Raw genomic sequence first — 14,285 nt, forward strand, 5'->3', positions numbered from 1 at the left:
CATCCATGCTGCAAGCCTCTATTTGGAGTACGGCTTGGCCAAATCGTTTCACAAATTCCCTCAAGGATTCGTTGTCTCTCATTTTTATGTTCTGGAGGGTGCTGATATTCTGCCTGTGTCGGGCAGAGCATAAGTACTGTGCTACGAAAGCTTCAGAGAGGTCCCTGAAATTGTCAATAGAGTTAGGAGGTAGGCGATGAAACCATGAGAGGGCCTGCCCTTGAAGGCTGGCGGGGAATACTTTGCATAGTAATGCATCGTTGCCAATATCGAGCGTCATAAGCTGTCGATAGTGCATGATGTGATCGAAGGGATCGTTGGTCCCATCGTATGTGGAAAACTTTGGTACGAGGAATCCCCTTGGGGGCTCGTAATGGGTGATATGAGAGCAGAAAGGCGTGGAGAGCATGTCATCCAGCCTCTTGCTGATAGAGCCAATGGGTGGCCCGTTTGGGATGTTTCTCCCAGCTGGTCGTTCCGCTAGGTGTGAGTGAACGTTCCGCATCGCTGGGGTGACCATGGGGTCACGATGCGGAGGTACGTTCTGCACCATGGGAGCAATCATAGGATCGGGGCGTGGCGCCCGAGTTGTGGCTACTGGTGGCCTTAATCTCCCAGGCTCCTGTGGGCCCAGTCTTGCGCGCATAGAACTTGACAACTGTGATTTTCTATCACGTTGTCTTTTTGCTGAGAAATGAGTGGAATCTGAGCTTTCCTCACGGGGAGCTCGAGGCATGGGTGTGCGTGGCTCATGGGGCCTTGCGTTGTATGTTCCTGGGACAGCTCCTGTTGACCCAGGATATATTGATTCTGGCTCTGGCCTTGAGTTTGCCACTTGACCTTTTGAGCGCTGACGACGAGGAGGTCCTGATGTTGAGGCTTGAATGCGTAACACAGCGTTTTCTTCCCTTAACCTCTCCGTCTCCTGGAGGAGAGCTCTTAGCTGTTTTTCGCTCGCCAACTGTCTTTTTTCGATGGCTTGACGCCATTCGTGATTATCTTCTTCCTCTCTACCAGATGATCGACTTTGGGAAGGTGTGGCCATCTTTGCTAGTGACTGAATCAAAATAAAAAGTAAAACCTTCCCACAGACGGCGCCAATGTTGTCACCTCGCGTATTAGGTGGGCCACGTTGCTGCTAGATGGATGGACACGCGATTCTCAACACACAAGGGGTTCTTGATTCAGTGGTTGTACCTGCAAAAAGGCATCCGGACAGGGTGTCCGGATGCACCCTCCGATGATGTTGTTAGCCATGGTAAGAGAATAAGATATATGAGGCAGTTGGCCTTTTACTAGGTGTCAAGAGGTTACCAGGAGATCCTCCTTTCTTCTTCGTGTGAAGTCATATATATACAGCTTCAGGGGTACTGTTCCTCTCATTAATGGTGGGGAGATATTTTCTGTTGTGATGATGACAATAGGTGTTAGTAGGAGCACTATCATCCTACGAATGGCTGTCAGAGACCATGGTAGGTGATGCGGCTGTCAGAGATCGCGGGAAGCGATTATGCAGAATGATCGTGGGAAGTGACTTGCTGTCACTTCCTCTTGTCTTCTCATTCTGCAGGTGATGGGATGTGGGCCATGGCTGCTTGTTGTGATTGCGTGTAAGACTCGCTTTACTTTAATTGACCATCCAGACGATTTATATCCGGATGGATCATGCTGAATATCCGGATGTGTTTGTGGAGACTACCCGGGTGTCTACGTTCTGCCAGCGTCGTTTGCTCTTCCTTGGATAGGAGAAGCTGAAACGTTGTTTGTCTTTCCTTGGGGGGTTCCGGATAGGATAGTCGCACCATACGTATCTGTAGGGGAATCCGGATGATGATGGTCCGGCTGACAGTACGTGCCACGCGTCACCATGAGCCGCGTGCCACGTGTTTCCCAAGGAGAGGGGTCCCTACAGATTGTAGCAGTTTCCATACATCTCTTAGATGCGCATGTTAAAACTTTTGGATAGATATCCATATTCAAAAGCATTTCAAGTTTATGATCTGATAAATCAGGTATTATGTACATTGATTTTTCATTTCCGTAGCAGCATGCAGTTTCAATTAAATTGCATTAGTTGATGAACATTAATTCTAATAAACGTTGAAAAGAGCAGTAAATCATGTTAGTATTCAATAAAGAAGAATACCCTGATTTCATATATACTGGAATAGTCTTGTTAAAATCAACCAAATATGAATACCCTGATTTCATATATACTGGAATAGTTAACTGGGTGAATACCCTAACTACATATGTACTGGAATATTTAATAGGGTGAATACCCTAACTACATATGTACTGAAATATTTAACAAGGTGAATACCCTAATTTCATATATACACTGGAATCTCCTGATTAAAAAAAAATGAGTAGAAAAATAATAGCGGAAGCATACCTGAATCCATTGAAGAAGAAACCTTATAGGAAGAAAACCCTTTGAGATGGTCTTCCAATTCTAGCCACTAGATTCTGTGTCAATTTCTCTCTAAGAGGATTTTCAGAAATTGAAATGCGTAGTCGTAGAATGGGGACCATAACCCTATTTATAAACTGCTAGGGCAGTTTTAATTTTATCACAATTATATTTCTGCCCCTCATAGAAATAATAATTGTCTAATGGTATCTACACAATAATCTCATGACAATTATACCCTTAAGCCAATTAATCAATTATTAATTAGATCACTATATTTAGGCTTAATTAAATGATAGCACACACATTTTAATTATTTACATGTGTGGCCCAAATTATAGATTAATTACAAAAATTAATCTAACAATCTCCCACTGGGCCACATGCATATGTAATCAAATAAATGTGCTTAACCTTATGAGCTCAAAATTTGCTATCATGTCCTTAGGGTATATCCGAACAATCTCGTCCATTAACTATACTGACATAGGATCAAGGTGGCCTTTGTTACATCAATCGTTACTAGACCAATCAATGGTCACATATATCTGCACAGCTAAATGACATAGATCAATCATGAGTGCATAGCATGGAAATTACATGCAATGTGATCTATTCATGCCTATTTCCAACTGGTCCAACTTAACTTTATTGAGATCAAATCTTTAGCATAATTTAACAGAGTGCAATAAAATGAATACTTTATTTCTGCAGAACACAATCCAAATGTATAGATAAAGTCTAAACATAACATAGAGCAATATACAATGAATAATACAAACTCCCACTAAATTTGGATATCCTCAAATGAGACAACACCCATATGAGCAGTGTGCTCATGAAAGACCTTGGGTGGTAATCCCTTTGTAAGCGGATCCGCTATCATGGAGTTTGTTCTAATATGCTCTATGGATATCTGTCCACTCTGTACTTTTTCTTTTACAACAAGGAACTTGATATCAATGTATTTTGATTTTGTAGAACTCCTGTTGTTATTGGAATATAAAACTGCTGATTTATTGTCACAAAATATCTTCAGTGGTCTTTCAATACCATCCAGAACACGCAGCCCAGTGACAAAATTTCGTAGCCATATTCCTTGATTGGATGCCTCATAACATGCTACAAACTCTGCTTCCATGGTGGATGAAGTTACGAGTGTCTGTTTGGCAGACCTCCATGAAATTGCTCCACCAGCCAACAGATAAATATAGCCTGATGTGGATCTTCTGCTGTCTTGGCATCCAGCAAAGTCGGAGTCGGAATACCCAATCAACTCTAATTGATCCAATCTCCTATATGTAAGCATGTACTCTTTTGTTCTCTGTAAATATCTCATAACCCTCTTGGCTGCTCTCCAATGATCCATTCCAGGGTTACTTAGATATCTGCCTAACATGCCAACAATGTACGCAATATCCGGACGTGTACATACCTGAGCATACATTAGACTCCCCACAGCCGAAGCGTAAAGAATCTTCTGCATTTCTTGACTTTCTAAACTATTTTTAGGGCATTGATTAAGACTGAATTTGTCTCCTTTAGCGACAGGGGTATCTTGCTATTTTGCATGCCATACCTTTGGAGGACTTTATCAATATAGGTCCTTTGTGACAATCCTAAAATACCCCTAGAACGATCTCGGTGTATCTGGATTCCTAAGACAAAGGAGGCATCACCAAGATCTTTCATCTCAAAATGTTTTGATAAAAATCTCTTGGTGTCGTGCAATATGCTAATATCATTTGTGGCTAGCAATATGTCATCGACATATAAAACCAGGAAAATATACTTACTCCCACTGAATTTGTGATACACACATTCATCCATAAGATTTGCCTCAAAACCATATGAGACAATAATTTGATGAAACTTGAAGTACCACTGACGAGAAGCTTGCTTGAGCCCATAAATGGATTTAGTCAATTTACAAACCATATTCTTTGAGTCTTCGGACACAAAATTTTCTGGTTGTACCATATAAATTGTTTCATCAATGTCACCATTGAGAAACGCTGTTTTAACATTCATTTGATGTAACTCAAGATCATAATGTGCAACTAGTGCCATGATTATCCTGAAAGAGTCCTTCGTAGAAACTGGAGAGAAGGTCTCTTTGAAGTCAATTCCTTCTTTTTGAGTAAAGCCTTTAGCTACAAGACGTGCTTTATATCTTTCTACATTACCATTTGAATCCCGCTTGGTTTTAAATATCCATTTACAACCAATGGGTTTCGTACCAACTGGTAATGGGACAAGTTCCCAAACTTTATTGTCTTGCATAGATTTGTACTCTTCATTCATGGCTTCAATCCATTTCTGAGAGTTGGAACTTTTCATGGCTTGCTGGAAGTTGATTGGATCATCTTCCATCATTCCACTTTCTACCTCACGTTCCTGGAGATATACGATATAATCGTCCGAAATTGCATTTCTCCTCTCTCTAGTGGATCTCCTTAATGACATATTTTCTTGAGGTTGTTGAGTTTGTTCTTCAGGAGCAATGTCCTCATTTGCAATTAAGGGTTGAACAATATTGTCTGTTGGTTGAGGATCCAAATTTACTTCTTGATCAATGATAGGTAGTGAAACCTGTACATTATCAAAAGCAATAGTAGATCCCTCTTCCTCCTCAAAGACAATATTCCTAGCCTGATTTCTCCCCCCAAACTCAACATCCTCAAAAAATGTTGCAGTTCCCGTCTCAAAAATTGACCTAATAGCAGGATCATAAAATTTAAAACCCCTTGATCGCTCTGCATAGCCAATAAAGTAGCTGCTAACTGTTTTAGAGTCCAATTTCTTTTCATGAGGCTTATAAGGTCTCGCTTCAGCTGGACATCCTCAAATATGAAAATGCTTTAAACTGGGCTTTCGACCCGTCCAAAGCTCATAAGGCGTTTTAGCAGCCGCTTTAGTTGGCACCCGATTTAGGATATAAGCTGCCGTTTTGAGTGCTTCACCCCAAAGTTTTTCGGGTAAAGTAGAATGACTAATCATACTCCTTACCATGTCCTTAAGGGTTCGGTTTCGTCTTTCTGCTACACCATTCATGCTAGGTGATCCTGGCATGGTGTATTGAGGGACGATCCCACATTCCTCTAGGTATTTAGCAAATGGTCCTGGATGTTGTTCACCTGATCCGTCATATCTACCATAGTATTCACCACCACGGTCAGATCTGACGCTCTTTATTCTTTTGTTGAGTTGTAACTCAACTTCTGCTTTAAATGTTTTGAACACATCCAATGATTGTGATTTCTCATGTATAAGAAATAGGTAGTCATATCTTGAGTAGTCGTCTATGAATGTTATAAAGTACTATTGACCATTCCAAGATGCCGTAGGGTATGGTCCACAGATATCTGTATGAATTAATTCTAAGACGTCTGTAGCTCTATTGGCACCTAATTTCTTTGTTTTGGTCTGTTTTCCTTTAATACACTCAACACAAATATCAAAATCTGAAAAGTCAAGTGAATCCAAAATCCCATCGGACACAAGTCGCTCAACTCTAGATTTAGAGATATGACCTAGGCGTTTGTGCCACAATGAGGCCGAATTATCTTTATTCAATTTACGTTTTGTACCTCGTGATTCCACATGCAAGGTTTCATTATAGGACGGAACAGTTTCCAACAAATATAGATTATCATAAACATTAAGTAAACCGGTTCCTACAGCATTTGAATTAATAGATAATGTAAATTTATTGTTTCCAAATGAACAACAATAACCTGATTTGTCCAAAACAGAAACTGAAATTAAATTTCGTCTGAAAGACGGTACAATAAAAGTATCTATTAAATCCAAAAAATAACCAAATTTCAATAATAATCTAAAGTGCCCTATTGCCTCTACTTCTACCGACTGACCATCTCCGACATAGATGCATCTTTCAGCATCACTTGGTTTTCGGTAACTCAGGCAACCCTGCATAGAAACACAAATGTGAGTAGTAGCACCAGAATCTAACCACCATGTGTTTCTAGATACTGAAGCTAAATTAACTTCAGAACAGACCAAAGTAAGAAACATACCTTTCTTAACACGCCAAGCAGCATACTTGGTACATTCCTTCTTAGTATGTCCAGGCTTATTACAGAAGAAACATGTTACCTCAACTTTCTGTTTCTTTTGTTCTGGACCATTAGAAGCAGCAACCTTATTATCCTTATTCTTTCGTTTGCCCTTATCCTTAGAAGTGCTAGCCAGATGAGCACTTTCGGTCTTGTCTTGCTTCAATCTCTCTTCCTCTTGCACACAAAATGAAATGAGCTCATTAAGAGTCCATTTATCCTTTTGACAGTTATAACTGACCTTGAATTGATTAAATTGTGCAGGAAGAGAGATGAGAACCAAATGCACGAGTAAATCATCAGATAACTCGAGTTTCAAAGCCTTAAGTTTTGAAGCAAGATGAGACATCTCCATGATGTACTCCCGAACATTACCCTTGCCTTTATACTTCATTGAAATCAAGCTTGCTAAAAGCGTGCTCGTTTCAGCCTTATCGTTTTTGGCAAAACGTTTCTGAATTTCCGCAAGGAAGTCACTGGCATTAGTAACCTCATCGGTTACCGCACCCCTGAAAGCTTCTGGAATGCCGCGCTTCATGATCATAAGACTTAGCCTATTTGAACGTTCCCACTTACCCCAATAAACCTCATCCTCTTGAGTACTTTGCTCATTGAGTTCATCAGGTTTAGGCATTCTCAAGGCCAAGTCTATATCCATGCAGCCTAAGAGAATCATCATATTCTCTTTCCAGTCCTTAAAATTAGTCCCATTTAACATAGGGACATTATTGATGTTGGCAGATATAGAAGTAGTTGATATAAAAGCTGAATCGAGAACAAAATAAAATGAATCAAATAAACCATCATGCTCACATAAAATAAGCAATTAAACACATAATCTTTAAATTTAAAAGCAAATTATGACATTTCAAGATACCTAGCACAACATTAATATCAAGTCTTTGGACAGTAATATTAACTGTAAGTGGTACTCTTGTTGTAGTGATCAAACATTGATGATAAGTTATGTCAAATAATAAATCTATCTTTGGATTGATTTATTATTCACATTAAGTTACCTTTATAATCATCACATATTTATCACCACAAGTATGTATGCAATTTGACCAAATATTAACTTTCCTTTGGGCCAGTCAATACCCGCATGAATCACATACACACAAATATCTAACACCCCGAACAGACTAATCTACACGGAAGATGTCACTTTGGTGATTTTCCGCTTTAATTAGCCTATTTAAAATGCTAGATCAATAACTTAAATATTAATATCATAAAATGCTATTAAATAATAATAATAATAATAATAATAATAATAGTAATAATAAAAAAAAAATTTATCAACTCAATATTTCATAAATCTTAATCCATTGACATATATTAAAATAATAACTCAAAGAATTAATCAAGGAGTAGGCTCTGATACCACTTGTTAGTATTCAATAAAGAAGAATACCCTGATTTCATATATACTGGAATAGTCTTGTTAAAATCAACCAAATATGAATACCCTGATTTCATATATACTGGAATAGTTAACTGGGTGAATACCCTAACTACATATGTACTGGAATATTTAATAGGGTGAATACCCTAACTACATATGTACTGAAATATTTAACAAGGTGAATACCCTAATTTCATATATACACTGGAATCTCCTGATTAAAAAAAATGAGTAGAAAAATAATAGCGGAAGCATACCTGAATCCATTGAAGAAGAAACCTTATAGGAAGAAAACCCTTTGAGATGGTCTTCCAATTCTAGCCACTAGATTCTGTGTCAATTTCTCTCTGAGAGGATTTTCAGAAATTGAAATGCGTAGTCGTAGAATGGGGACCATAACCCTATTTATAAATTGCTAGGGCAGTTTTAATTTTATCACAATTATATTTCTGCCCCTCATAGAAATAATAATTGTCTAATGGTATCTACACAATAATCTCATGACAATTATACCCTTAAGCCAATTAATCAATTATTAATTAGATCACTATATTTAGGCTTAATTAAATGATAGCACACACATTTTAATTATTTACATGTGTGGCCCAAATTATAGATTAATTACAAAATTAATCTAACAAATCATCATCCTGTTAATGCATTTAATTTGTATTGTCAAATGTATGCCTAAGGGGCTGAAACTTATCTCCAAACACTTCAAGGAACTCTTACATGGCATGACCACCCACAACATAAGGTAGACCACATCCTTGAGTGATTGACCGCATAAACCCCAAGATTTAATCAGCCGAACTTAAACTTCCATTGTATCTCTCTTAAGTTCTTGTAGACGAGCCTAAGCTTTCACTGAACAACTCTCATGCTTGGGATTGGCTTTCCCCCTTTCGAGGTTACAAAAAGCACCCTGTAACTTGTAGGAAAATGCAACAATGATTTATGAAAATGAATGTATCATTTCATGACACTCGCACTAGGCTAGTTCTTCAATATGAGCCATTATCCAAGCAAAATTCCACAGCTAGCGCTACTGGTGATTTGGAGCAATGATGCTACTCTCTAAACAGTAAACCAATTTAATGAAGGGTGAATTTTGTTTGCTCAAGGGTCACAACACCGAATGATAAAACTAGAAATCGTCAAATTGGGTATCTTATTCCACGACCTAGGAGTAGCAGAAAATTTAAATGTTTTGTTACAATACTTTTCTATGGGTCGTTAATTTGTAAATGGGGTGGAAGTGTTAATAATATTCCTTCATAGTATTCCATGCCGTCAGTTTATTAGACCCTAGCATAATTCACCCTTTGACGAAATGGATGGGTAGAGATAGTATCACATACCCAAAGAATCGATCGTCAACTGAGAGCTTCCTGCTTCTAGCCTCAACCATCAGATTCCTCTATTTTTTTTAAATCATTTTCCAAGCCTTTGAAACACCATCATGTTAAGTTAGAATAGAGTTGAGAGAATTATAAGGAATTGGGAATATTTGTATTACTTTGGGACATAAAAATAATTAACTTATATTCCTAATGATTTTAATATTTCAAACACACCACAGAGTTCAAATTTTCCTACTCAACGCTACAGTAGTATCATAAATGATACCTATCAAATAATTTTTAAAAATATTACCAATTATATATTATCATTTAATTTGTTAAATAATTAGAATTTTTTGGGTTATGACCAGCACCCAATTGATAATTAATACTCTAAGCAAGGTACTGAGGTTTCAATTTAATCTCATAAAAAAAATTATCTAATCCAAAAATATTATCATACGAAAAAAGAAAATTATATCAAAAGAATCTATTAGTCAACATCATTGCCTGAATAATCTTTTAAAAGAGTCTATTAGAGCTCTAGAATTGAGCTAATTTGCATTCTTTAGTTGTGACTTTTATACAAAAACAACACCGTGGATCAATTAAGCGATGTTCAAATGGCTATCAAGGTCACACTATGATGTATCTACTTTTATTAATCACTTGTTGCTTTTGCTTGAGGTTGGGTGTTTGATAAATCTTAATATTTATTATTTAATAATTAAAATTTATTTTAAGCTAAAATATTTTTAAATTTTAATTTAAAATTTATTACTTAATTATTATTTTAAGCATTAAAACTATTTGATAAAATTAATTTTAAGTTTATTCTAAATTATCAAATTGACATATATATCTTTGTTAATTTTAATTCATATTTATCATAATTTATTTTAACTCATATATATATATATATATATTTATTAATTTTAAATAATAAATTTATTTATAAAATATCCATATTTAAAGTATTGTAGATATATAAATCATAAAATATTTATAATAAAAAAATGAGTTATGAATGTAAAATTATCTTTTAAATTATACTCTCATCGATATGATCGAGTATATGAGGTCAAATTGATTTGACATTAAAAATAAGTTAATTATTTTGATTTAATACTTAAAATTAAAAATAATTTTAAGATATAATATTAAGTTATTTAACGAAACATGTTTAATCCACTTAATGATTTGAATTAAGTTATTAACTCGTCAAATTGATTCATCAATACCCTCCAAATTGAAGTTGCTTTAAGGTGGTTCAGTTTTAACAAATAACATGCAAACCAAATTAACTATATGTCAAATTGGATGTTATATGCATGTATAATTGCATGGAAATTTTTGTTTCTGTTTTCTTTCTCAACTGAATTTCAGAATATTTTGCACATATTTTTCGAATTAAAAAAAAATTATCATGTCATTTTTTTCTAATTCGAATACATAGATAATACGGTAATGATTTGGCTAAGAAATTCATGAAAACACAGGCACACTGCACATCATATCACACCATCATCTTTCATCAATAACCACTCAGTTCATATGCATAAGGGCAATGCCGCAAGAACGACCACTCCAATGGATACCACAATTGTTGCACCGTGGGGGGGACCCGTGGCGCCAGAAGAATCAACAGAAACAGTGTTCGACCTTGTAGGAGCATGTGAAGTAGGAGGAGAAGCCTTTTTAGGCTTCGCAGGTAGAGGAGCTGGTGCTGGCGCTTGGCCCCCGAGGACACCCTCTGAAAGGAGCACCTGGCCGATTTCGTACACAGCAAGCTGACCATCGCTGTATACTGTGCTGTCTACTGTTGTATTAACAAGTCCGGTTGTCATGTTCACCTGCTTTCCATCGCCTATCACATTCAATGGGAACGCCACAGTATCACCATCGGCGGCTGTGTGTACTGGGTTGCTTACAGTTTGGAACTGTGGAATAGTAAGGAAAGAAAGTACTATATGGAATCGTGCAAGCGCAGTCTTTTGTCGATCCGTGAATGAGTTCAGGGTACCTGTTTTGAGGTTTGAAAAGGCACTATCGGCTGGTGCAAATAAGGTGATGCCATCTGATTTCTTGAGTCGGGTGTTGATTTCAGCATCCATTTGGGTGCTCTTTAGGAGCCCAATGAAGGTAGTAAACTTACGGGCCTTTCTCAGAATTGCAGTGATGTCGAGGGAACCGGAAGGAGTGCCGGAAGGACCTGAAGGAACTAAAGGAACTGAAGGTGCTAGCGCTGGGGTTGAAGACTGACCAGAAGTTGTGGTGGGACCTGAAGGTGCTGCAGCAGGCGGTGAAGACTGACCAGAAGGTGTGGTGGGACCTGAAGGTGCTGCAGCAGGTGATGAAGACTGACCAGAAGTTGTAGTGCAGAGGAGGAAGAAGATCAGCAGAAGAAGAGTTGGGGAGAGAAGCTGCTTCATCATATTTTTCTTGGCTCTTCTGGTATTGAGTCGCAAAACTTGTCCTACGAATGTAGTGAAGAAGAGTTGTTTTGGATGAGTGTGGAGGGGAATGGCTGGGGCTTTTATAAAGGGGGTGAGATGGGAAGTGAGCATGAAGTTTGGTGAAAGGCTGCATTTGAAGTTGGCCAGAGAACTTCAACATCCCATCAGCTCTCTTGGCAAGTTAGAGGGAGACACAGATGGTGTGTTCGATATTGTTAAAACATCCACTAGTTTTATTTCTTAGCAAGGAAGGAAACACAGCAGGATATAGGATTCGAGTGTGTGAGAAAATGATACAGATCCCTTTTCGATTGTTCCTAAAAGCAGCCATGTTAAAGTGTAGCACGGAACGGCTTGGATCTAAATCATATTTGTCCACAATTTCCACTTCGCCTGCCAATTCTAACGTACCACACCTTGTCTGTGCTCTTAGCACTTTTTTTAACTCTCAATTGGTACAACTGCTGGGTGTTTAAACTTATGATGAGTAGTTAGAATTTCCCAACGTGGTGAATCTGTAATGGAATACACAAAGGGGATGAATAAGAGTTGTTGACCAAGTTTAAAAAATATCCCAATAAAAATTACTTAAACTTAGAATTTCTCAATGTCTATGAACTTCTTTTCTAATAACTTTTCAACAAAGTATAAAATTCATAAACAAACATGAATGCAACAACACTCTTTCAATAATTTATAAATGTAATTTACGTACAAATGCTTCAACACTTCTCAAAATTGATCCATAAGAACAATTCTCTCTTTAATTCATTTTCAATTACTATAATATATCATTAACCAAAATGAATAAAAGAATTATTCAAGATATCCAATGGATAATCACACCTATTTCAACTCATTTTTCTTCTATTCAACATATATGTCTAAATAACTAATGATATCAAAAATTGAAAATCAATCAAAGAGTATAATGAAAGAAAGAGACAATAACACCAAATTTTAACATAAAAAACCTCTGAAGAGATAAAAAAAAACCACGAGTTTACAATCAATAAAAAATGTCTAGTATGAAGAACAAAAATTGAATATAAGGTTTTACTTAGTTCAAATCTATCAATCCTTCTCAGGCCACTTAACTAATACTTTTCACTTTTAGCTTCTCACCTTCTTCTTCCAAAGTATACTTAGAGTTCATACCAAACTCGATCTTAACCTCTTCTTGAACCTACACAAGAAGAAAATGAGTTTTTACTTAAACCCAAATAGACTAAAAATTAAGAGATGAATGAATGAAGAATCAATCCATCATTTTCTCAAGAAAAATCATTGAAAACAGTTTAGAAAACAATAGGAAAATTGGATTTTCTTGGCAACCAAACACCCCAAAATAGGAAAAGAAAAGAGAACCAAAAGGGATGACTACTCTATGTCTCTCTCTACCTACAATACAGGAAGCAAGTTTTGGGTTTTTAAATGAAAGAAACCCTTGATCCAACGGTGAGATTTCATTAAAAAAAAAGTGTAAACTAGATCGATCTTAGAACATGGCATTTTGAACACTTAGTAAAAAAAAATGCTTCCTAAACCCTCCTAACTCCTTAAAAAATTTCAAAAAAAAAAAAAACAACATTTAAATACAATGGTTGATTCAAATCCATCCAACTCTAACCTCAACTATAAATTTTGGTCTCTTGACAAATTCAATAAATTGATCTCCATTAGCCAAGTAATCTGTAGAAGGATTGGAAAAATTGAGTTATTAGACACTTACCCTCCTTGCTGTTTGGAATTTTATATGTAGAAATTAATTTTCTGTAATCTGATTGAATCTTGTATGGATGTTTAATGTTTGTGCTGGTAAGATAATATGGTTTTATTTGTTTTGCTCCTAGAAATGTTGGTGCTAAGTAGCTAATTAGCCATCGTGCATGTCTGCCTTAGCCATATCATAACTTGCTCTTCAAAATTAAGCTGAGCTTTATATTTATCAACTATTTCAGGTTATCATTCAGCACCATCTGGCAGACTGGGACCATAAACACTTTTAGTCATATATATAGGGAGACTAGGACCATAAACTCTTCTTAAGTCGTAAATTTTTTTCTTTTGGTTCTCTGAATTCCAGATGTGTTACTGTGCCTGTTTTAGCCGACTTTAAATGATCGAATATATTGATTGGTTAATTATCAACCAATCAATTCAGTTTAGTTAAGGTTACTTTCTCAATCTTTTTAGCTTCAATTGTCTAATTTGCCATAAATCTTAATTCTAGGTCTTTATTCATTGAAAAAACTGGAAATTAGAATCAATATTTTTAAAATTGGATGGATCATTGAACTGAAAATGTTAACGGCTTAAAGTTCAATAATCAAACCAGTAAATTGGGTCAAATTAAATGATATCATAAATATATAATTTATATATTATATAAAATTAAAAATAATTATAAAAAATTAAGAATATATAAATAAATTTTTTAATAATATTTTAATTTTTAAATTTGATATGTTAAATTAAACTATAAAGATAAATATAAATGTATTAATATTTTAAATTTTATTTAAATAAAACATATATAATATTTAAATGTAAAGATATATTTAAGTTGAAAGGAAAATTATAATA

At 36.0% G+C, this 14,285-nt stretch overlaps 3 protein-coding genes across 3 annotated transcripts; all 3 read right to left on the reverse strand.

The window, feature by feature from the left end:
* Positions 1 to 3,035: 3,035 nt before the first annotated feature.
* Positions 3,036 to 3,899, reverse strand: LOC132254209 (secreted RxLR effector protein 161-like). Its single transcript, XM_059739363.1, has 2 exons — positions 3,467 to 3,899; positions 3,036 to 3,121 (listed from the first exon to the last, which is right to left on the reverse strand). Exons 1-2 carry the CDS (start codon positions 3,897 to 3,899, stop codon positions 3,036 to 3,038), a joined length of 519 nt encoding a protein of 172 aa, XP_059595346.1.
* Positions 3,900 to 6,070: 2,171 nt separating this feature from the next.
* LOC109122999 (uncharacterized) lies at positions 6,071 to 7,150 on the reverse strand. Its single transcript, XM_019221540.1, has 2 exons — positions 6,454 to 7,150; positions 6,071 to 6,346 (listed from the first exon to the last, which is right to left on the reverse strand). Exons 1-2 carry the CDS (start codon positions 7,148 to 7,150, stop codon positions 6,318 to 6,320), a joined length of 726 nt encoding a protein of 241 aa, XP_019077085.1. The 3' UTR covers positions 6,071 to 6,317.
* Positions 7,151 to 10,575: 3,425 nt separating this feature from the next.
* Positions 10,576 to 11,735, reverse strand: LOC100244713 (fasciclin-like arabinogalactan protein 11). Its single transcript, XM_010655253.3, has one exon. The coding sequence runs from the start codon at positions 11,676 to 11,678 to the stop codon at positions 10,794 to 10,796; it is 885 nt and encodes a 294-aa protein (XP_010653555.1). The 5' UTR covers positions 11,679 to 11,735; the 3' UTR covers positions 10,576 to 10,793.
* Positions 11,736 to 14,285: the final 2,550 nt, after the last annotated feature.

This window comes from Vitis vinifera, chromosome 8 (genome assembly GCF_030704535.1).
Source record: "Vitis vinifera cultivar Pinot Noir 40024 chromosome 8, ASM3070453v1".
Classification (NCBI taxonomy): Eukaryota; Viridiplantae; Streptophyta; class Magnoliopsida; order Vitales; family Vitaceae; genus Vitis; species Vitis vinifera.